Source organism: Rhopalosiphum padi, chromosome 2, assembly GCF_020882245.1.
Source record: "Rhopalosiphum padi isolate XX-2018 chromosome 2, ASM2088224v1, whole genome shotgun sequence".
NCBI lineage: Eukaryota > Metazoa > Arthropoda > Insecta > Hemiptera > Aphididae > Rhopalosiphum > Rhopalosiphum padi.
In genome coordinates, this window is record NC_083598.1 from 15,936,253 (window position 1) to 15,954,570 (window position 18,318).

Genomic DNA, 18,318 nt, shown 5'->3' on the forward strand with positions numbered 1-18,318 from the left:
CTACGACTTCGACAAGTGAGACATTTGACATCATCAATATTCAATTATTTAGATAGGTAGGTGGATATTTAATAGGATTATTTATATGGTTGTTAAATTACTTTGGCAACCCAAAGTGACCTTTTTCTCTTTTTCTAAGTTTTCAATATTTAATACTAAATTCCTCATAAGTAGTTCAAACAATAACTATAAAATCTAAAAAATATTTATAATGGCAATTATTTTTTATATAAATCTTAAATTTAAAATACCGGCAAAACTATTTGCAAACTTATTTAAATGTTAAATAACAGTGTTAATTATTTTGTTATAATTTAAAAACATGGTTCGTGGGAACTTTTATTTATATTATATTATTATGAATTTTATTATACGCAGAAGCGATGACATTTTTTATTTAATTTAAGATATTCACATATTTTTATTGTTTTTGATACTTACAGATATATGTTATTACATTTTAAGTTATATAAGTTGATATATTATGGTATAAATTCATATTATTATAATAATTAAATAAGTACTAATAATTTAATAAATGAAATATTTTCGGAAAACATTTTATCAAATTAGGTAAATGTAATACTAAAAGTAAAATAAATTACTATTAAAGCTGTATCAAAAAACATTTAATTAAATATGCTTGGTGATATGGGCCGACAGACCATTTCCGCTCAGAATCGCCTTTGAAATACAATAATATATCATTAAATTTAAATTTAACAAACCCATAATATTGATTCACTCGACACCTAATGTACCAACAGCAGAACGGTGCACTTGCATACAATTAATTTAACTATGTATATGTATTGTAAATGTGTAAATATACTAGTAAATTGTAATATATTTTACCATTGTATATAAATACTAGTATTTATAATCAATGATTTTACTTATTTGACTATGTATAATAAGTATACCATTAAGACATTTATACATATATTATTAATTATTTTATTTATTCGTAGATACGTTATTTTAGGATCCAATTTGTGATTTGATATTAAAATTTAGGACGCAATAGTAGAGATACCTAAATTCGGGTTGTAATAGGCCATCACTGATTTATATAATATATATAAAAATATATTAGATAAAAGATGTGAGATAAATCCTAGTCAGAAAATAGTTTATATATATACCTATATATATACACTATACTATATAAAATATATGTACATACGTAATGCACTAATGTATTAATTAGATAAAGTTAATATGTTTATAATATGTTATATTATACACTACATACAGAATGCTGTATTAATGCATTATATTATAATATTAAATAAGTAGATGTATTATGTGTAACTCATATGACGTATACCCTACGGGCTACAAAATATCGCAGTGTTTTGGAGTTTTTTCATGGGGATAATTTAATTTGCCATTGTCCTGCAGCTACGTTCTAATTCTATAAAATGTAATTGTGTACACGAATAAGGACACATCAGTGTGATACCTAATCTATTTATAAAATAATTTACATGAAAAAATAATTTATTCCAACAGTGTTATTTGAAAAACAAAAAACATAAATTATATTAAACCGATATGTATAATATATTATGTTTAATCCCCGATTCGAAGGGAACAGCTATTTATTATTGTTTTTGTGTCTCTTGAGTCTTTTTGCATTGTATGTGAACAAATACAATAAAAAAAACCCTAATATACCTAAAGATATATACATGATATTATATATAAACCAGTGACCACTCGTGAATTAAAAAATGTCATAAATATTAAGTACCAATATGTGTTATTATGAAATTCTCAGCACACTTTTGTAACAAGAGCGTTAAATTTAGATTACCTTTTAAATAATATATCCCATGTCATATTACGTACTAACGGGAAACGTATTTTTATTCAAATGACTATATAATATATGATGAATAAACTCAATATAGTTACTACTTATACTATCTCGATTTCGTACACATTTACACTTTTTTGGGCGTTCCTACATTAGAAACATTTAAGTAAACTTTTCACTTTTCAGCTTTTTCTTCGAAATTTGGTTTTTATGACTTTATATAATATCTTTGCACGCGCCATTATCGAAAATGTAATTTTCATAACTGCATAATTATATAAATTATAATAGGTATAATTACATATTATGGTTACATATAGAGTGATTCACCAAGAAAATTCATCCCCATTTTATCGTTTAATTGAGTTGGTATTTATAATTTATAAATATTTAAAATTGATTTTTGGAATTTATACGTTTAGTAAAAGTAATTATTTCTAAGAATGTCATTAACTTCAGGATCAATAAAAATGTTTTAATCTTCGCTTTTTGGTTTCTGTAGAGAACTGAATATAATTTTTATATGGATGGTACCTAAGCCGGTGGTAAAAAAAACTATTTCAAGTAGGTACTTGTCAAAATAATTGTGAAAAACAATTCCTTGGAAAAGGGGTATATACATATATGTGTATGCACATATGTTTTTTTTAAATTAAAAAATGAGTAACTGTACGTATGGAAAAAGAAAATAATTTTGATTTTCCCCAAATGTAATAAGTATGGTAGTTATCAGATGATATTAGATAGATAAAGATATCTAGATATTATTTTTTAAATAATTTTACTCGTTTTGTATTATTTAAAGATATTTGAAAATACCCTTTGTAATTGCACAAATGTACTATAAAGTATAACTTATTAGTATATTTCTAAATCTTTTTAAAATCTTTATTATAACCTTAAATATTTACTTTGATGAAGTAGTCGCTTAATTGCCAGTCGAAAAGAAGCCTCAACAGTGCTATTGATAAGTTATGAATAGTGTGCTCATTAAAAATAATATAAAAATGTATTTCTTTTGAAGAATCATTATTTAATGAATAACAATTAATATTGTATATTAAATAGGTTTAAAAATTAGAATATACCAACTTCAGCAATATCCTACAGCTTCAATTACATTATCTACTATATTACTACCTACAACATAATTTTAAATTAGATTAAATTTTTTGGTTTTTAAAATGATTTTTATATATCAAACAGTTATAACGTATTGTTTAGTAAAATATTTATGAAGTATATACATGTACATTTGCCATATGGCAAAAGTATGAACTAATAATATTTTGCAAGCTATAAAATATTATGAAATGATTCGTAACACTGGTTCAAGTAACAAATGATGCGATTACAGCGCAATCAATCATGATGTGACTCTTTTCTCAGCTATGTCGACAAATGCATACTCGTATTTAAATAAAATATAAAATGCGCGTTCGTTTTTCAATTCTAAATTATAATATACTCTTATAGTAATACACCAATACATTATGCCACGCAGCGGTATCGGTAAATTTGCATTCCCATCCCCTGCCTATCTGGGTGCCTGCTGCAATAATATATAGTTATATACCGTCGTAGATCTAGCGACGTCCTCAGAGAGTCGTGGGCGGTGAAAACGACATTTGCATCCCTTTCGGTCGAGATCTTTTTTTTTTATTATTTTCTCTTTAGACCTGAAGCAATGGGTACTTGTATAGGATGACGCCATCGCTACGTAGAATTGTATATCATTTTACTTCTCATTAAAATATCTACGTACTATATATATAGGTATATATATATATACACACTCTGCACGCTGCTGCGATTTCGATCGTCACTGCGGCACACGGCTATAAATTACATTATTATTACGAGAGGAAGACAAATAAAATAGCGTTGTTTATATAAAATAAAATAAATAGCGTTTTCTGCCACGGTCAGTCACGGGGCGCGTTTCCCGTCGGGGGGCCTCGCGGTCTCGGCTCGGTCGCCGTCGCCGCCGAGTTTTCCGACGGGGTCCGTAATAGTAATAATAATAATATTACGGCGCTGTACGTCGCGCACGCTAAACGCCACGCACACACATCGCCGGCGGCCGCGCCTATTGATCCACCACACACACGACTCGCCCCCCCGTCGACGCGTCGTCTACCTGTGGAACACGGAGTGGATACACATATATGCGGGTCATATCGTTGAAAAAGGTAATTGAAATAACGGCGAAAACGGAACCGCGCGACACGGACGATAAAATAACACACGAACGACGGGCAATAAAATAATTCGTATTACGTCGTCGCGGGCCGAGCGGAACGTTTCGCGATCGACGGAAGTATCATCGATGTTTTAGTATATGCGGTAAACGATCTACGGACGCGATTCGCGACGATGCATTAGAACAGCTATACCTACGCGGTTTTTCAACACGGCCCGGGAAAGATAGTGCACCGACGGCTGCATCGGTCCGGACGGCCGTAAGGGTAGTTTCCGCTTTAGACGGTATCTATACAATGTGCATAATAAATTCTATTATAAATAATAATGATCATAACATCATATAACACAACAGTGTCTTACGACGATAAAACAACGTTTTGCGTTAGTCAGTATATAGTTTGTACACAGTCGTACAGTATCGACACACGCGCTACGCGACGCTAACATTTTTACATAATATATTATTATAGTCAACAGCGGGCATTTATAATAATATTGTACTCCGTTTCGTATTTTTTTAATGTCGTGACATTGTGCAGAATACCCACTGCAGCGCGTCGCGAGTGCATTTCCTCGGTGTCGGTGTACGCAGGAACATCAATTGCATCAGCTGCGGGCGCCCGCGATCTGCATAATTATGTAGTAATAATAATAATAGTATAATTAGTACGACATCGATATATTATTATGTAGTATAATATATTCGGAGGGTAATTTTTTACACGGCGCGCGAATGTTTTAATGTTTAATCGCGCGCATACGTAGTAACGAGCGGAAGGTCGTTGGGTATTGTCGTCGCGGGTAGGACGATCGACTCGATCGAGAGAAAATCGTGGAAAAAACCACTCATATCCAAAATCACCACCGCGGCGCGCCTTACTCGCGAGTCGTCGTCTCGCCGTCGATATATATATATTACATACACACATATATTATATACATACATATTTATATTCGCACACATTTATATTGTCATCGTCATACGCTGCAGTACGCCCGCTCGCAGTGTACGCGTGTACTTACCTATCTACCATCTGTCCGTTTTCATCTTCGTTTCCGATCGTTTTACAGGCATACGAAAAGCTCCATCATTATGGCGACAAACGTTATCATACTGTGCATTGCTTTGGTGCCCGTCTATGTCATCGCGTTTGGCAAGTACTCGGAAAATATAAAAGTGAGTATACCCGTTTCCAGTATTCATAATATACGCACAATATGGATAATATTGTGTTAGTTAAGAAAATCGTAAGACGATCGGTGATAGTAATTATATCCACGATCATCACGACGATGCATTCTATTGACGAGGAGTTGAAAAATCATGATCAGATTGTTTTTTCTTCTAATTAAATACACAAAAATATTCTTTAAATTACACAATATGTACATAAATATGATATATAGGTACACACTTAACATATTTGTTAAATTATATTGCACGTTTAATGTATATAATATATTTAAATATTTCAAAATCACTGTAAATTATAACAATGGGAGGATTTCGAAAAATTTTGGGAACTTATAAAAATGATGAAACATTTTTTCTCATGGTTTTAGACTCCGTATTATATAGTATATAATTATTGAAAACCAAGGTTAGATTTGACGGTTTCGAACCGACACATATTTTAGTGGCACTTTGTCCCAAAACATGTTAAAGTTTAATTTGGGGCCTTCATATAGAAATAAAAAAAACCATATGTATTTTGGTATTCCAAAATAAAAATGTTGGTCTTAAGAAATGCAAAATCATACACCTATCGAGATTCCAGACTGTATATAATCATTATCGTGACGCATGAAGTTACGTTTGTGTATACTGTTTACGACTGAACAGTATCGACTTTCATGTGTATTTTTGTACTATAGATTGCACTCAACAGCTCTCAAAACGTATTAGTTTCCGCAAATGTATTATTCTATTACAACGAGCCAACAGGATAAGTTTGCAATTTTTTACCCTTGGCCCTTAAAGTAGTTTAAATCCAGCCCTGTTAAAAATATTGTATTTGCTTAACACTTATTATCGTCTGTATATAACCTGCGCCGCTGTAGTATATGCCCATATGCAAATAAACGTTTTACGAAGGATCGAAATCTAAAAAAAAAAAATACTAAGCAAAAATTTTATATCTATATCTATATTGCTTGTACACGCCACAAACGGAGGTTACACGTGGAATACCTGTGAATCATCACGTGCGTGAATTAATAAACATTATAAAAAAACATAAAGCATGTAGATTGAAGGTACCTCTATACACAATTAATAATTAACGCTTGTATACTGCAGGGTATTTTAGTGATACAAATGTTCGTTAATGCCATTGTCTGCCGCCCTGTAACCCGGTCATTATTGACTAATGACGTACTGACACGTGTATGTTTAACCCTCACTAGCGCACCGTCATCCCTCGAACAACATAACATTATATTAAAGCACAAGACTCGATATCTTATTGTATATCCATTTAATATTTGAATGTTATACTTATATTATAATATTAATTGCTCGTCAAAAGTTCATAATATGAACCATATTATCGAAAATCAATCTAAAGATCATCTAAAGAATATTTAAATTTAAATTTGGCTCATGAAACTTAATATAAATATAATAGCAATTTGCAGAATTATAATTATAATAATATTAAACGATTAAAAACGTCAATTATTATAAACGTATACCTAATTACAGTTGAATAGTATTATTAGTATTTGTTAGTGTCTATATTTTATATAGGTACCTACTGTTCACCGCAACGGTAGTAGCGCAAAACTAAAAATAAAAAAAAATATTAGCGTAACTGCCACGACCAAGTATAATAACAAGAGCCAGTTGTTTCATTGAAAAACCGTGTTCATTTTTTTTTAATTCAACGGTTAGATCTACAGGACTAATGATTGAATATTAAAGGTAATATGATATTACCTATATACAGTATATTACATGTCATAGTACTTAATCTGAAAATTGAGATTAAAACTCATTTATTGTATAAGATTAAAAATGTAATAAATATTAAATAAATATAATTGTAATACATGTATAACGTGGATCGTATATATTATGCTATATTTTATTTACTGAAGACCATTATTACTTATAAGGTATATTTTAAAATAATGAAAGGTGTGTACGTCAGTCGTGTAGTGCGTTTATGACATTTATTATCGTTTATGTATATACTAAACTACACAACATTGTTTAATGCACAAATATGGCTAATAATAATTAATTTTTCGAAATTAATTGATAAACAAAAACCTTAAAATATAACATAAATAGAATTTATATTTTCCCGGAATGTATTAAGCTACCTTGTATAACAGTGTTTTATTTACGGTTTAATTTTATTAAAAAAACAAGCATCAAAAAAATCCATTATTTACATGTCAACCTTTTGTCAAAATAAAGTCTGTTTTTCCGACGACGAAATATATTACGGACATTTTGTAGTGTAAGAGCAGCCAACCATATATCATTATGACTTATATATTTATATAGGTACTTGAGTAATTACTATTTTTAATACATTTTTTTTAAACGTAGGTTTTCCATAAAAAATAGCTTGAGTTGGACACAAAACATTTAATCTAAATATTGCAACAAACTTCATTTACTCTAAAAGTCTTTACTATGTTAATTTTAATTATTGATTGAAGTTTGATTATCTAAATTTTAATCTATCACTTTGCTTATTTAAATTTTAAAGTATAGGTAATAGGTAGGCATACCTAGTTTATTTCGGACTAAAAGTCTTGAAAACAATTTGATTGCTGAAGCCTGCCAGCTGACACTGATACATATCTATAATGGTGATGGTGAAAGAACTTAAATATTAATGGAAAACACACAGGAACTATTGTGATAATAGAAACAATGAAATTTACATTACATATATAAACATAATTGATCAATCAAACTGAACAATTTCAGATTTATTGCATAATAATGATACCTACATGAAATATGATTGTCACACTATTCACACGTATGAGGGTTATCATCATATTATAAGTTGAATTTACCTACAAGTTACTATAATTAAACGACGTGAATTTTTTTCTATTTCTGAAATTATCTCATGACAAAAAAGTATGCGATGAAGTCCATTGGGAGCTTCTTCATTTTTTTATTTTCGTGTTTATTAATTTTCCATTTTTCCATTACCTAAGCTTATTGTTTAGCACAACTGTAACACATTGCCTAATAGAGGATTCTGTTAAAAAATTTCTAAAATTGGTTTCCAAATTTGTCGTTTGTAAATTTGTAATGTAGCCATTTATACTAGGTACTAGCCAGTAATGATCGATAAAAACGTCGGACCTGTAGAGGAAATCTTTAAAAAAATTTAGCAGTAGGTACCTTTAGGCTATAGTAGTAAACTTCCATTTTAATTATACTCATATTATCTAAATTATATACAATATACTTGTATTAATTATTCATTATAATGTATGTAGGTGCAATGTTATATGTTCTATGTATAAAAAGAAAATAATTTGCAAAATTAAACATTATTATTTATTATATTATTTTTATAATTATTATTATTGAGCTTATTATCTACAATAAATAAATTCATATGATACATTTGAAGTAATGAGGCTTGAAGGGGTTTAGCTCTCAACATTATCTTGATGTATTAAAAAAACCTCCATTAATTATTTTCACAAAATGAATACTAAAATTTCATATCGTGTAATTTTTTTCTTCAAACAGCCATCCATTTGGTGAAACAAAATATAATATTATACTGATATTGGTTGTAAATTAGTAATAATACATAAACCACTTATCACAATACTTATATTATTATCATCAATATTGTGATATATGGTTTATGTATTATTACAACCAATGGCAGTAATGCAGTATAATATTATAATTATAATATATTATATAATATTTGTGAATGGCCATTTGATAAAAAAAATTACACGATATGAAATTTTAGCATCCATTTCTATCACTAAGTGGAAAAAAAACGGTTTCCATTTCATGAACTGAATACCTATTCGTGAAATAGACAATTTCATCAAGTGGATGCGACAAACATATTACTTAATAAATATTTTTATGAATACTAACACGGCTCTACACCGTATTGGAGTATATCTACGCTTTATTACACTCCTGGATACTTAATCTTAGGAAAAGATTGGGCACATTTTAAATAATTTTTAGACATACGAATAGTCATCACTGATCAATATATTATTATATAATAATATTATTTGTAGTATATTATATTGTTCTTGAGCGTCCGCTTAAGTTTTTTTATTTCCTCCTTAAATGTGACACGACGACGACCACTTACGAAAGTAATAATGTTATATTATGTTAGTAAAAGCATCTCGTTTCTGTGATAATTCCGCAGGACTCTGAGTACGTTCGGAGCAAACTGTTGGAGAACGTCATCAATCAACTGGAAAAGGACATCGTCAAGTCGGAGATGGACGGTGGCAAGTACGATGCGGCGGTGAGGTACGGGCCGCGGATGAAGACCACCGAACGTGAACCTATCGGGGCCGACTACGATGACGCGGGAACGGAAGGCCGGAACCCGGTGCCGTCGATCCGGGACAACGAGTACGTGCAGCACGGCACGCTGTGGGGAGCGCAATACGTGAGCGGTATGTGCAATGTTCGTTTTCTTTCTGCTTGTTACGACTGAAGTAAAGGTGGCGGAGATACAAAAATATAGAATCTTAGAGTTAGAAGGGATAGACACTACTACTAAATAAAGCTTATACAGTTCAACGTTCAACATGTAAAAGAATTACAAAAAAATCTCATAAAATGACATTATCATTATATTTATTATAAATATAAATTATTATTTTTATTAACTTAATAATTATTTTGTTAATATTTTACTATGCTATTTTTTTGTGTTTAATAGTTACTGGTTACTTGCTATATTATATGTATAAAATTCATCATTAAAATTTATATTTTTGATTTTGGTAGAAGCGATTATCTATTGGTTTTAGTGCTTTATAATGGGTGTATATTTTTTATATTCTCTTCAGCTGACAGCTCTGGTATGGTTTTTGATTGAAAATAAAACTTCGTTAAGACTGTTAAGAGGACGTTGTACCCGCATGTGTTGTCTCTGTCTTACTAATGTAGATCATACCAAATTTTCGTTCAGCAGAACACATTTTGTGATGTTAGCTTTAATATTAGAGTAAATTTATACTTATTATCAAACTTAAAGGTAATAATCTTATCTAGGGCATATCATAGACTTTTATTGGTATTTTAATTTTTAAGCGAGTTACGAGCATTTTAAAGTTTTAATATTTTACATAACCATAACTCACTTAAAAATTAAGATATCAATAAAAGCCTATGAGATGCCCTAGATAATATTCTTACCTTTAAATTTTATAATAGGTAAATTTACACTAATATTAAAGCTAACATCACAAAATGTGTTCTGCTGAACGAAAATTTGCTATGATCTACATTAGTAGGACAGAGACAACACATGTGGGTATAACGTCCTCTTAATACTTTGAATATTAAAAATTAATGTAAAATTGAGGAAAAACGGGAATATTTACGTAAGACCTACGTTTTTGACCAAATCGATTTTGTTTTTATAATACACCCATCTATTGAAAATAATATTATTCATAAAATAAATAGTCAAACATAGACTTGGCATTTTCATGTTCATAACCATTTTCTAGAATTCTAGATAATTATTAATTTTTTGCTCTTTGTTGCTCTTCGTTTTTAGTTTTTTTCGTTTTATATAATTTTAATTTAACAGTAAAAAACTCGATACTTTAATACAAAGTTTCTTATGACTGGCTTTTGTTAAAAGTTAATCTTACAAAAATTTAAAAAAATATTAAAACTACATAAAGTTACAATTTTTATTTTATAAAAGTTTGAATTTTGAATATTTACAAAATTCGTAAAGATTAAAAACTTATAAAATGTTTAATTTTAACATTTAAGGATTAAAAATTAATAATGAATACAAGATTTTTCTTAAGTTTTTTTGATTGGAATTTAAAAACTAATATTTTTATCGTAAAGCTTATCAATTCTTCACGAGTGATTGAAGTTTAAATTTTGATGACAATGGATCATGAAACTTACCTGTACAATAATTATTAATTAATAAATATTTTTTTTCGGATGATTTTTGTTATATTCACTCAATAAATATTAATCGTAGTAACTTGAAACAGTCCAAGGTTACTTCAATGTTTAAACTATAATTTTTAATTAATTTTTTTTTTATATTTAGACTAATTTCAAGGTATGTATATCTACCATGATTTTATATTTATATTCACACCGTTACAAATTTACAATATATAAGCCTATAATACTTATGAAATATTATAAAAATCAATATATTATATAAGTACAGTGGTTTTACCAAAAAAAAGTTCAACGTACCTACCTACTGTTAAAATAATAATAGAAAAATAAATTATAAAAATTTTCTTATCAAAATAGTTAAACATTTTTGCCGTCCAATAAACTTAAAATTTGGTAGGCTATATACTAATAACTTATAATTTATAGCATTTTAACTAATTAATAATAATGCCCAACTTTGTTTTATAACAATATTATATTATATCTTTGTTTTTCCCGGATGCATGCTAAAGGTGGTGCTGGCGAAGGAGTGCAGACCCTGAACCCAGATAGTCCGACAAGAAACAAAAATGAAGTTAAAACCGACGCAGCGCTGCCGGCCTATTGCAACCCGCCCAACCCATGTCCGGTGGGATACACTGGTAAGTGAATCTCTTCATAATATATTTTACTAAAGTATTAAACTCGCTTTAATTAGTTTAAGATTAGTAAAAATAAGTCAATATCAACTTCAATTTCAATAATAAATAACCAAGTTAAAACTTTAAACTAAACTAGGTATATTATAGTAGAGTTAGAATCTATATTACTGGGGCGCAATTTCAATGAAAAAACGGAGGGTGCTGAAGCTCCCCTACCTTTTTTTATAATGTTATCTTGAGGTTATGGATACCTGTTACTATTAAAATCTAAATTAACATGAAACAATTTGCTGGCGCTAATTTCAAAATTGGGGGTGCTAAGAACACCCAAGTCCCCCTCAAAATGCGCCTATGCCTATACAGCTATGGGTACCTAACATAGTTTTATGATTTTAAGAATGTATAGTATAATACAATTTTTTATAGTACATAAATTATAACCAAAATTATATTATATTTTTAAAATGAATAGAGTAGATTTGATGATATGCATGTTGTATGTAATATCAAGAGAGGCTTGAAAAAGGTGTTATAATGTATATAATAATCACTCTAGTATTAAAGCTACCAACAATATATAATTAGTTCTTCTGAACAGCCATTACCCTCTCGGTAGGATAATACATAAAGGGGTCTGTCAAAAGAATCTTGACACAAATATTAATATATTAGTAGACATTTAAATTAATCATCTCATATAATAAAAATATAATAAATAATGTCAACAAATTATAGTTAAGAAATAATGTATCAAAGAACCGGTACTCTTACACTTTCAGATGAGGATGGTTGTATAACAGATTTTGAAAATACGGCAGCGTTCAGTCGAGACTATCAGGAATCCCAAGAATGCATGTGTGATTCTGAACACATGTTTGATTGCGCAAGATCAAATAATGGCAACAAACACAATGTTGACGTGGATGAACTTGTAAGAACATTTCAGGTATTTTGAATATTTATTCAATAATTTACTGTACTCAAAATGTTACAATATTGAATTTAATTCTTACAGGTAGATGATGAACACAAAAGTTTGGTTGCGAAAAAATTCCACGTCAAAAAGGTAAGTTCTTTACCCCATGGTTTTCTATTTATACTAATAATACAAATTATGCATACATTAAAGCAATATTATTTAATAATTAACATAATATAATAGAACTTTTGTTTTTTTCAGGCTTTTAATCCATACTTACAAGGAGAATTTTTGCCCATAGCTGCAAAAAAGGGAATTAATATAGGATTGTAACATATCTTAATCCAAAACGACCAATTATTATTCATTCTATACTAGACAATTCCAACAAAAATGTTACAAAACAAAAAGAAAAAAAACATATATATTTATTTCAACCAGTTTGTTTATAAGTAAAAAAAATGTTACCTGATAGATAATATTTAATTATAATGTCATCCTTAATTACATGTTAAAGATATGACCAAGAGATACAACTATACAATTAATTAATAAATTATAGACTAAACTAATCATTTTTAAAGACTAGAAAAATATTTTTTTAATTCGTTTAAAATATCTCTAGAATTGTAATGATTAGGATATATTGAAAGCGACTTCTTTACCATAGCATAACTTGTTTGGTGATCACCTTCCTGGAAAAAGAAAATATTATTAATTTACTATATAGTAATATAATGTATTGTTATAAATTATTTAATATTTACATAATATCTTATTTAATTTAAATATTTCTTTAATATACTACAAAAGATATATTATATTCATATTATTTGATGTTTTCTTTTGTGTATAAGAGCTTTTATCCAAGAAAAGTTCAATAACCCAATCTATTTTAGATATATTTTAAGACTAATTAATATTTTTAAATATCAGCTAAAAAATAATTAAGTTAAAGTAATATTATACAAATAAGTTATGAGTAATGTATTATAAAATTCAAAAATTTTGTTTCTTATTATTGTTCTACTAAAATTTAATCTAGAAAAAAAAAAATGTAAATTGTTTAAATTTTTATTCAAAACCTTATTTGAGACATTTAAGTTTAACTTAATACAATTTATTTATTTAGCTTAAGCACTAAGTCTTTACCTCTTGAGCTAGTAAAGCTCTGTTATAATGTGGTTCATAAAGGTGATCTTCAGCTGCTATTGCGGAGTTCAACAAGGATTCAGCCTGGGACACATTGTTTTTACGCCACTGTAATACAGCCAAGTTATTTAGAGCTGCACCATGGGAACTATTTAAAGACAATGTTAAATGCAAACTGTGCTCAGCTATATCCAAATCTCCAAATCCCTGTCGAATGCACAATATTAAAAACTATTCTTATTAATAGACACGTATCATAATAGATACATACAATTGCGACATGGCTGATATTGTACCAGACATCTGCTGCATTATCATCCAATGCTAATCTTAATGCATTTTCAAAACAGGCAGTAACTACATCAAATTGTTGGGCATAGAATGAGCAAAGCCCAAGGTTATTAAAGAGTTCAGCATTGTATAAGCCCATTTGCAGCAGTCTCCTGCATGAAACAATATTATTTAGGTTTTAACTCAAACGCAAAAAAAAAAACTTAAATACCTAGTTATATTACCTATAATATCTTAGAGCTACTTCAGGCTGATCAGAATAAAAATGATGCAATCCAATACATGCAATTGATTCCATATCTGTAGCATCCAATTCAAGTATATCTCTATAGTATTTAACCGACATTGGTATATTATTTAGACCTTCAAATATTCTGAAACAAAATACAATTTTTTTTAACTAGTAATAACACACAAATTTTTAACTATATTAATGGAATATAACGTGTAAAGCAGTATATTGCATATTAATTATAAAGCTGAATTAAATCTAAAAAAGTATACTAATTTGATTTCTATAATGATTGGGGCCTCCCCTGTGCAATTTTCTACAAATTTTATTCAGCAGAATTGAAGTAGTGTTTGATGATTGTGTATTAACAACGTGAAAAAAAAATTAAAATCTATAATACATTATAGAAATAAAGTGCTTTTATTACTTATGTGGAAATGTATGAAATCACAAGTGCCAGGAAAATAATAAAAAATTAAAATTACAACTATTTTTGGTTATACCTAGCAATTTCTATGAGTAATGCAACTTCATGTGGAAACCAAGACATGGCTTTCTGACATATGTCTAACGAACTTAAAGGTTGATCAAGGCGAATAAATAATCGTGAAAGGCGTAAGAAAACTTCAATATTAGGTCCATGTTGTAAAGCAGATCTAAATTGTGCTTCCCCGTCTCGTAGTAATCCTAACATAACGTAACATTTGCCCAATTGCACTTTCCACCAAGGGTCCTCAAAGTTGCAAAATTTAGTTGCTTCCACAGCAAAATCTAATGCCTAAATTAAATATTTAATATACAAATATTTTATAACACGTACACATACATTTTAACATTAATAACTAAAATATTAAACAACCATTCAAATACCCTTACATTTCTAATATCATTTTGTTGATAATAGATGTAGTTGAATAACAACTTTGAAAGTTGTTTATCAGATGCATATTTAGGAAAATTTAAACGAGATATATTAATAAAAGGACCATCAATTTGGGAGACCATTGATGCAGTACCAAGGCGTATATTTCTAGCTGATTGAGACGTTAATGGTCTTGAGGAACCAACAGTACGTGGTGTTTTTAAAGCCAACTGTAAATTATTGCCACCAGCAGATGAAGTTGATGGACGAACTATACCACTTAAGGGTCTTCCACTAACTGTCCGAGGTCTACAAATAAATAATAGAAAATTATTCAGTTATAGTTTTTATTTTTATTATAAGATAACTATGAATTAACTTGACATTTGAAAACAAAACTGATGCACTCTGTCTTACCTTTGGTTACTTGTGTCTTGTGCTGTTCTTAAAGATGTACCTACTCTAGCATTTTCAGCTATTGCATCGGAGTTAAAGTAAGAATCAGCAATGCCTTCTTCTTCTGCTTCAATATCATCAATGGATAGTTGTTCAGTTAATGCACGCATTTTTAGAGCCCATGCTGCCTTAAAACACACCAATATAAAAATTAGATACAATTTAAAAAATACAATCTATGTAAGTTTCTATACAATAAAATGTATACATATGTAATTGGAAAATTGTTAAGAATAGCTTTCATCAAATTTAAATATTAAGTACAAAATGAGCTCAAATGCATATGAGGAAAGTTCAATGTTCTAGCATATTATACTATTTTATTGAATTTATTCAAACGAGTAGTGCCACTTCTACGATGACACAATTGTGACTAAAAATTACAGAATTCATGAAAAATTTCAAAATTACAAGTTAACATTTAAAATATCAATAGTAACTATGTGAAATTATTATAAAAACATAAAAATTACTCAAAAAAAAAAAATATGATTATAGTTTTAATAAGTCTACCAAGTAAAATTTTTAAATGTATACCATAAAATACAAAATTATACATGAGAAAAAAATATGGAAGTCTACAATTCATAAGAGCATACATTTTAAAAATGTATTCTTATTTTGTTGTACTTAATGTGATCATGGGTTTATGGTAAGTACTGTTCAAAGTAATTGTAGTTCATTATTATTTTTTCATTTATTCTTAGTCTTACAGTGCTCTTTGTAGTCTATAATTGATTTGTTTGTTTTACCTGGTCATACGGGTTTTTTGATAAAATTATTGTACAGCTTTCGATGCATCTGTCATAGTTATGTTTCCGCAAATCCATGCACGCAGAGTAGAAAGTATCGAGTGACGCAATCACTTTAGTGTCATCCATTGTCTGGAAATAATTATCACTAGTTTTGAGCACCAAGTCTTGTTGTCTTTTGAACTATTTTAATTTTTAGACTGCTTTATTGACAAAGTGCTACACAGAGAGCAAAAGCTGTAAACAAAATATTGATATTGAACTTAAATCTTTAGTAAGATTATAATTTATAATTTCTCCTCAGACTTTTTTTAACTATAACTTATTTTTCTAATGATTTCCTTTAGACATTTTTTAATAAATTATAAATATAATTTAAAAAATACTGTTAAAATGAAATAAATATAAATAGTAGAAAAATGAAAAAAACTAAAGATTATTAAAATACTCTTTTTAGATTCTACTAATTAATACATTTATTTGATAAATTATTAACCTAGTACCTACTTTTTAAAATTACTTTTTTATAAACTAATAATTAATTGAGAAGACAATTTACACCAGAGCTGTAACTAAGCCAGGGCTTGGAAGTATAATACCCATCTAATTACCAATTTTGCTGTCTACCAGCCTTCATAGTTTAACATTTTCAAAGTCTCAGCCTTTGCCGAGATTTTAAACGAATACAATAATGCTAAAAGACTAAAAGCTAGTAGAAAATTATTAAGATTTCATCAGATCGTGACAAAGAACAAATTAAATAATTTAAAAACACACTTCACACTCATAATTAATCATACCGACATTTAAAATCGATTATACTAGATGCCTAGACTACTAAACAATTGAGTAGTAGTTACCTACCAAACATTATAAAACTAAAAACGAGAGTATGATGTAGATAAAATATATAAGTTATCTAATAACTATATCGTGAACGAAAGTAAACGATATTAATTGTTTACAAATTATGGCAGTTTTGGTAGTTTTATTGATTTTAGATAAAAGCATAAAATACAAGATGTAAGTACCGATAATTATGAGATAAAATTGTATCTTTAATCATGTTTCTCCAATTTTCAGAACATTCGGTAATCCAAGATTACATACCTAACTATAAAAAGTAACTATTAACTAATCTTTATTATAATATACTAAATATAGTTATGATAATGGAACCTGTTTCAGAAAATGAAAATATTTAATAGAGATGCCAATTGCCGACGACTAATTGTAGACTCTAAAGCCTATACTAGTACTAGACACTAGTGGTAGTGGATCTACCTTGAATTATAGATTAGATAAATAACAAATATAAATTATTCTGTGATTATACATTTTCCTATCACATAAAATGATAATGGAGATAACAGTATTTTAAAATTCAAAATGGCGATCGAACATTCACGTTAAAATTAAATACTTAAAGTACCTATGTAATATATTTATATATTTTTTTCATCTCGTATTGCTATTTTTTATTTCTCTTAAATTTACATACGTTTTTTATGTTAAGTTTGATTTTGTTCTCCGTTAAATCGTGATTTGACGTGTTCTCGTGATAGATAATAAAGATACCTATTTTTTATTTTACTATCTATGGTTTTAGTGATGGTGAGTACTGAGTACTGGTGACGTTACCGGATACTGGATAGCATAACTTCGCCACGAAACGTTTTGCAACCGTTGGACACTCGACGTTGTAATAATATTATATATTATATTTTTATATTACACGTACATCAAAATAAATAGCGATTAGCGAAACTATAATAGTAACTTTACTGAAGAGTGATTGAGTGACAAGGCACGCAAGATTGTACAGCCACAACAACATTGATAAGGCGA

At 28.7% G+C, this 18,318-nt stretch overlaps 2 protein-coding genes across 8 annotated transcripts; one reads left to right on the top strand and one right to left on the bottom strand.

The window, feature by feature from the left end:
* The first annotated feature begins 3,847 nt into the window (after window positions 1-3,847).
* On the top strand, window positions 3,848-13,554 carry LOC132921605 (neuroendocrine protein 7B2). 3 transcript variants are annotated; one of them, XM_060984724.1, is made up of 7 exons: window positions 3,848-4,014; window positions 5,099-5,204; window positions 9,418-9,673; window positions 11,678-11,806; window positions 12,586-12,752; window positions 12,822-12,872; window positions 12,987-13,554. In XM_060984724.1, exons 2-7 carry the CDS (start codon window positions 5,121-5,123, stop codon window positions 13,056-13,058), a joined length of 759 nt encoding a protein of 252 aa, XP_060840707.1. In that variant the 5' UTR covers window positions 3,848-4,014; window positions 5,099-5,120; the 3' UTR covers window positions 13,059-13,554. The 3 variants fall into 3 exon arrangements, with proteins under 3 accessions (XP_060840707.1, XP_060840709.1, XP_060840708.1); XM_060984726.1 differs by having other exon boundaries at window positions 12,586-12,737; XM_060984725.1 differs by lacking the exon at window positions 3,848-4,014 and adding an exon at window positions 4,021-4,309.
* LOC132921604 (tetratricopeptide repeat protein 8) lies at window positions 13,083-18,092 on the bottom strand. Of its 5 annotated transcripts, none has more exons than XM_060984718.1 (9): window positions 17,972-18,092; window positions 16,471-16,707; window positions 15,680-15,846; window positions 15,277-15,571; window positions 14,904-15,178; window positions 14,393-14,542; window positions 14,149-14,320; window positions 13,878-14,084; window positions 13,083-13,420 (listed from the first exon to the last, which is right to left on the bottom strand). In XM_060984718.1, exons 2-9 carry the CDS (start codon window positions 16,597-16,599, stop codon window positions 13,304-13,306), a joined length of 1,512 nt encoding a protein of 503 aa, XP_060840701.1. In that variant the 5' UTR covers window positions 16,600-16,707; window positions 17,972-18,092; the 3' UTR covers window positions 13,083-13,303. The 5 variants fall into 5 exon arrangements, with proteins under 5 accessions (XP_060840701.1, XP_060840702.1, XP_060840700.1 ...); XM_060984719.1 differs by lacking the exon at window positions 17,972-18,092 and adding an exon at window positions 17,650-17,762; XM_060984717.1 differs by lacking the exon at window positions 17,972-18,092 and adding an exon at window positions 17,502-17,762.
* Window positions 18,093-18,318: the final 226 nt, after the last annotated feature.

What these genes read in the sequence shown, in the direction of transcription:
- LOC132921605 (XM_060984724.1), top strand. Translation starts at nt 5,121, where the DNA reads ATGGCGACAAACGTTATCATACTGTGCATTGCTTTGGTGCCCGTCTAT. An exon ending in AGTACTCGGAAAATATAAAA is followed by an intron (nt 5,205 to 9,417) that starts GTGAGTATACCC and finishes ATAATTCCGCAG; the next exon opens with GACTCTGAGTACGTTCGGAG. An exon ending in AACTTGTAAGAACATTTCAG is followed by an intron (nt 12,753 to 12,821) that starts GTATTTTGAATA and finishes TAATTCTTACAG; the next exon opens with GTAGATGATGAACACAAAAG.
- LOC132921604 (XM_060984718.1), bottom strand. Translation starts at nt 16,599, where the DNA reads ATGGATGACACTAAAGTGATTGCGTCACTCGATACTTTCTACTCTGCG. An exon ending in CAAAAAACCCGTATGACCAG is followed by an intron (nt 15,847 to 16,470) that starts GTAAAACAAACA and finishes GTGTGTTTTAAG; the next exon opens with GCAGCATGGGCTCTAAAAAT. An exon ending in ATATCAGCCATGTCGCAATT is followed by an intron (nt 14,085 to 14,148) that starts GTATGTATCTAT and finishes TGCATTCGACAG; the next exon opens with GGATTTGGAGATTTGGATAT.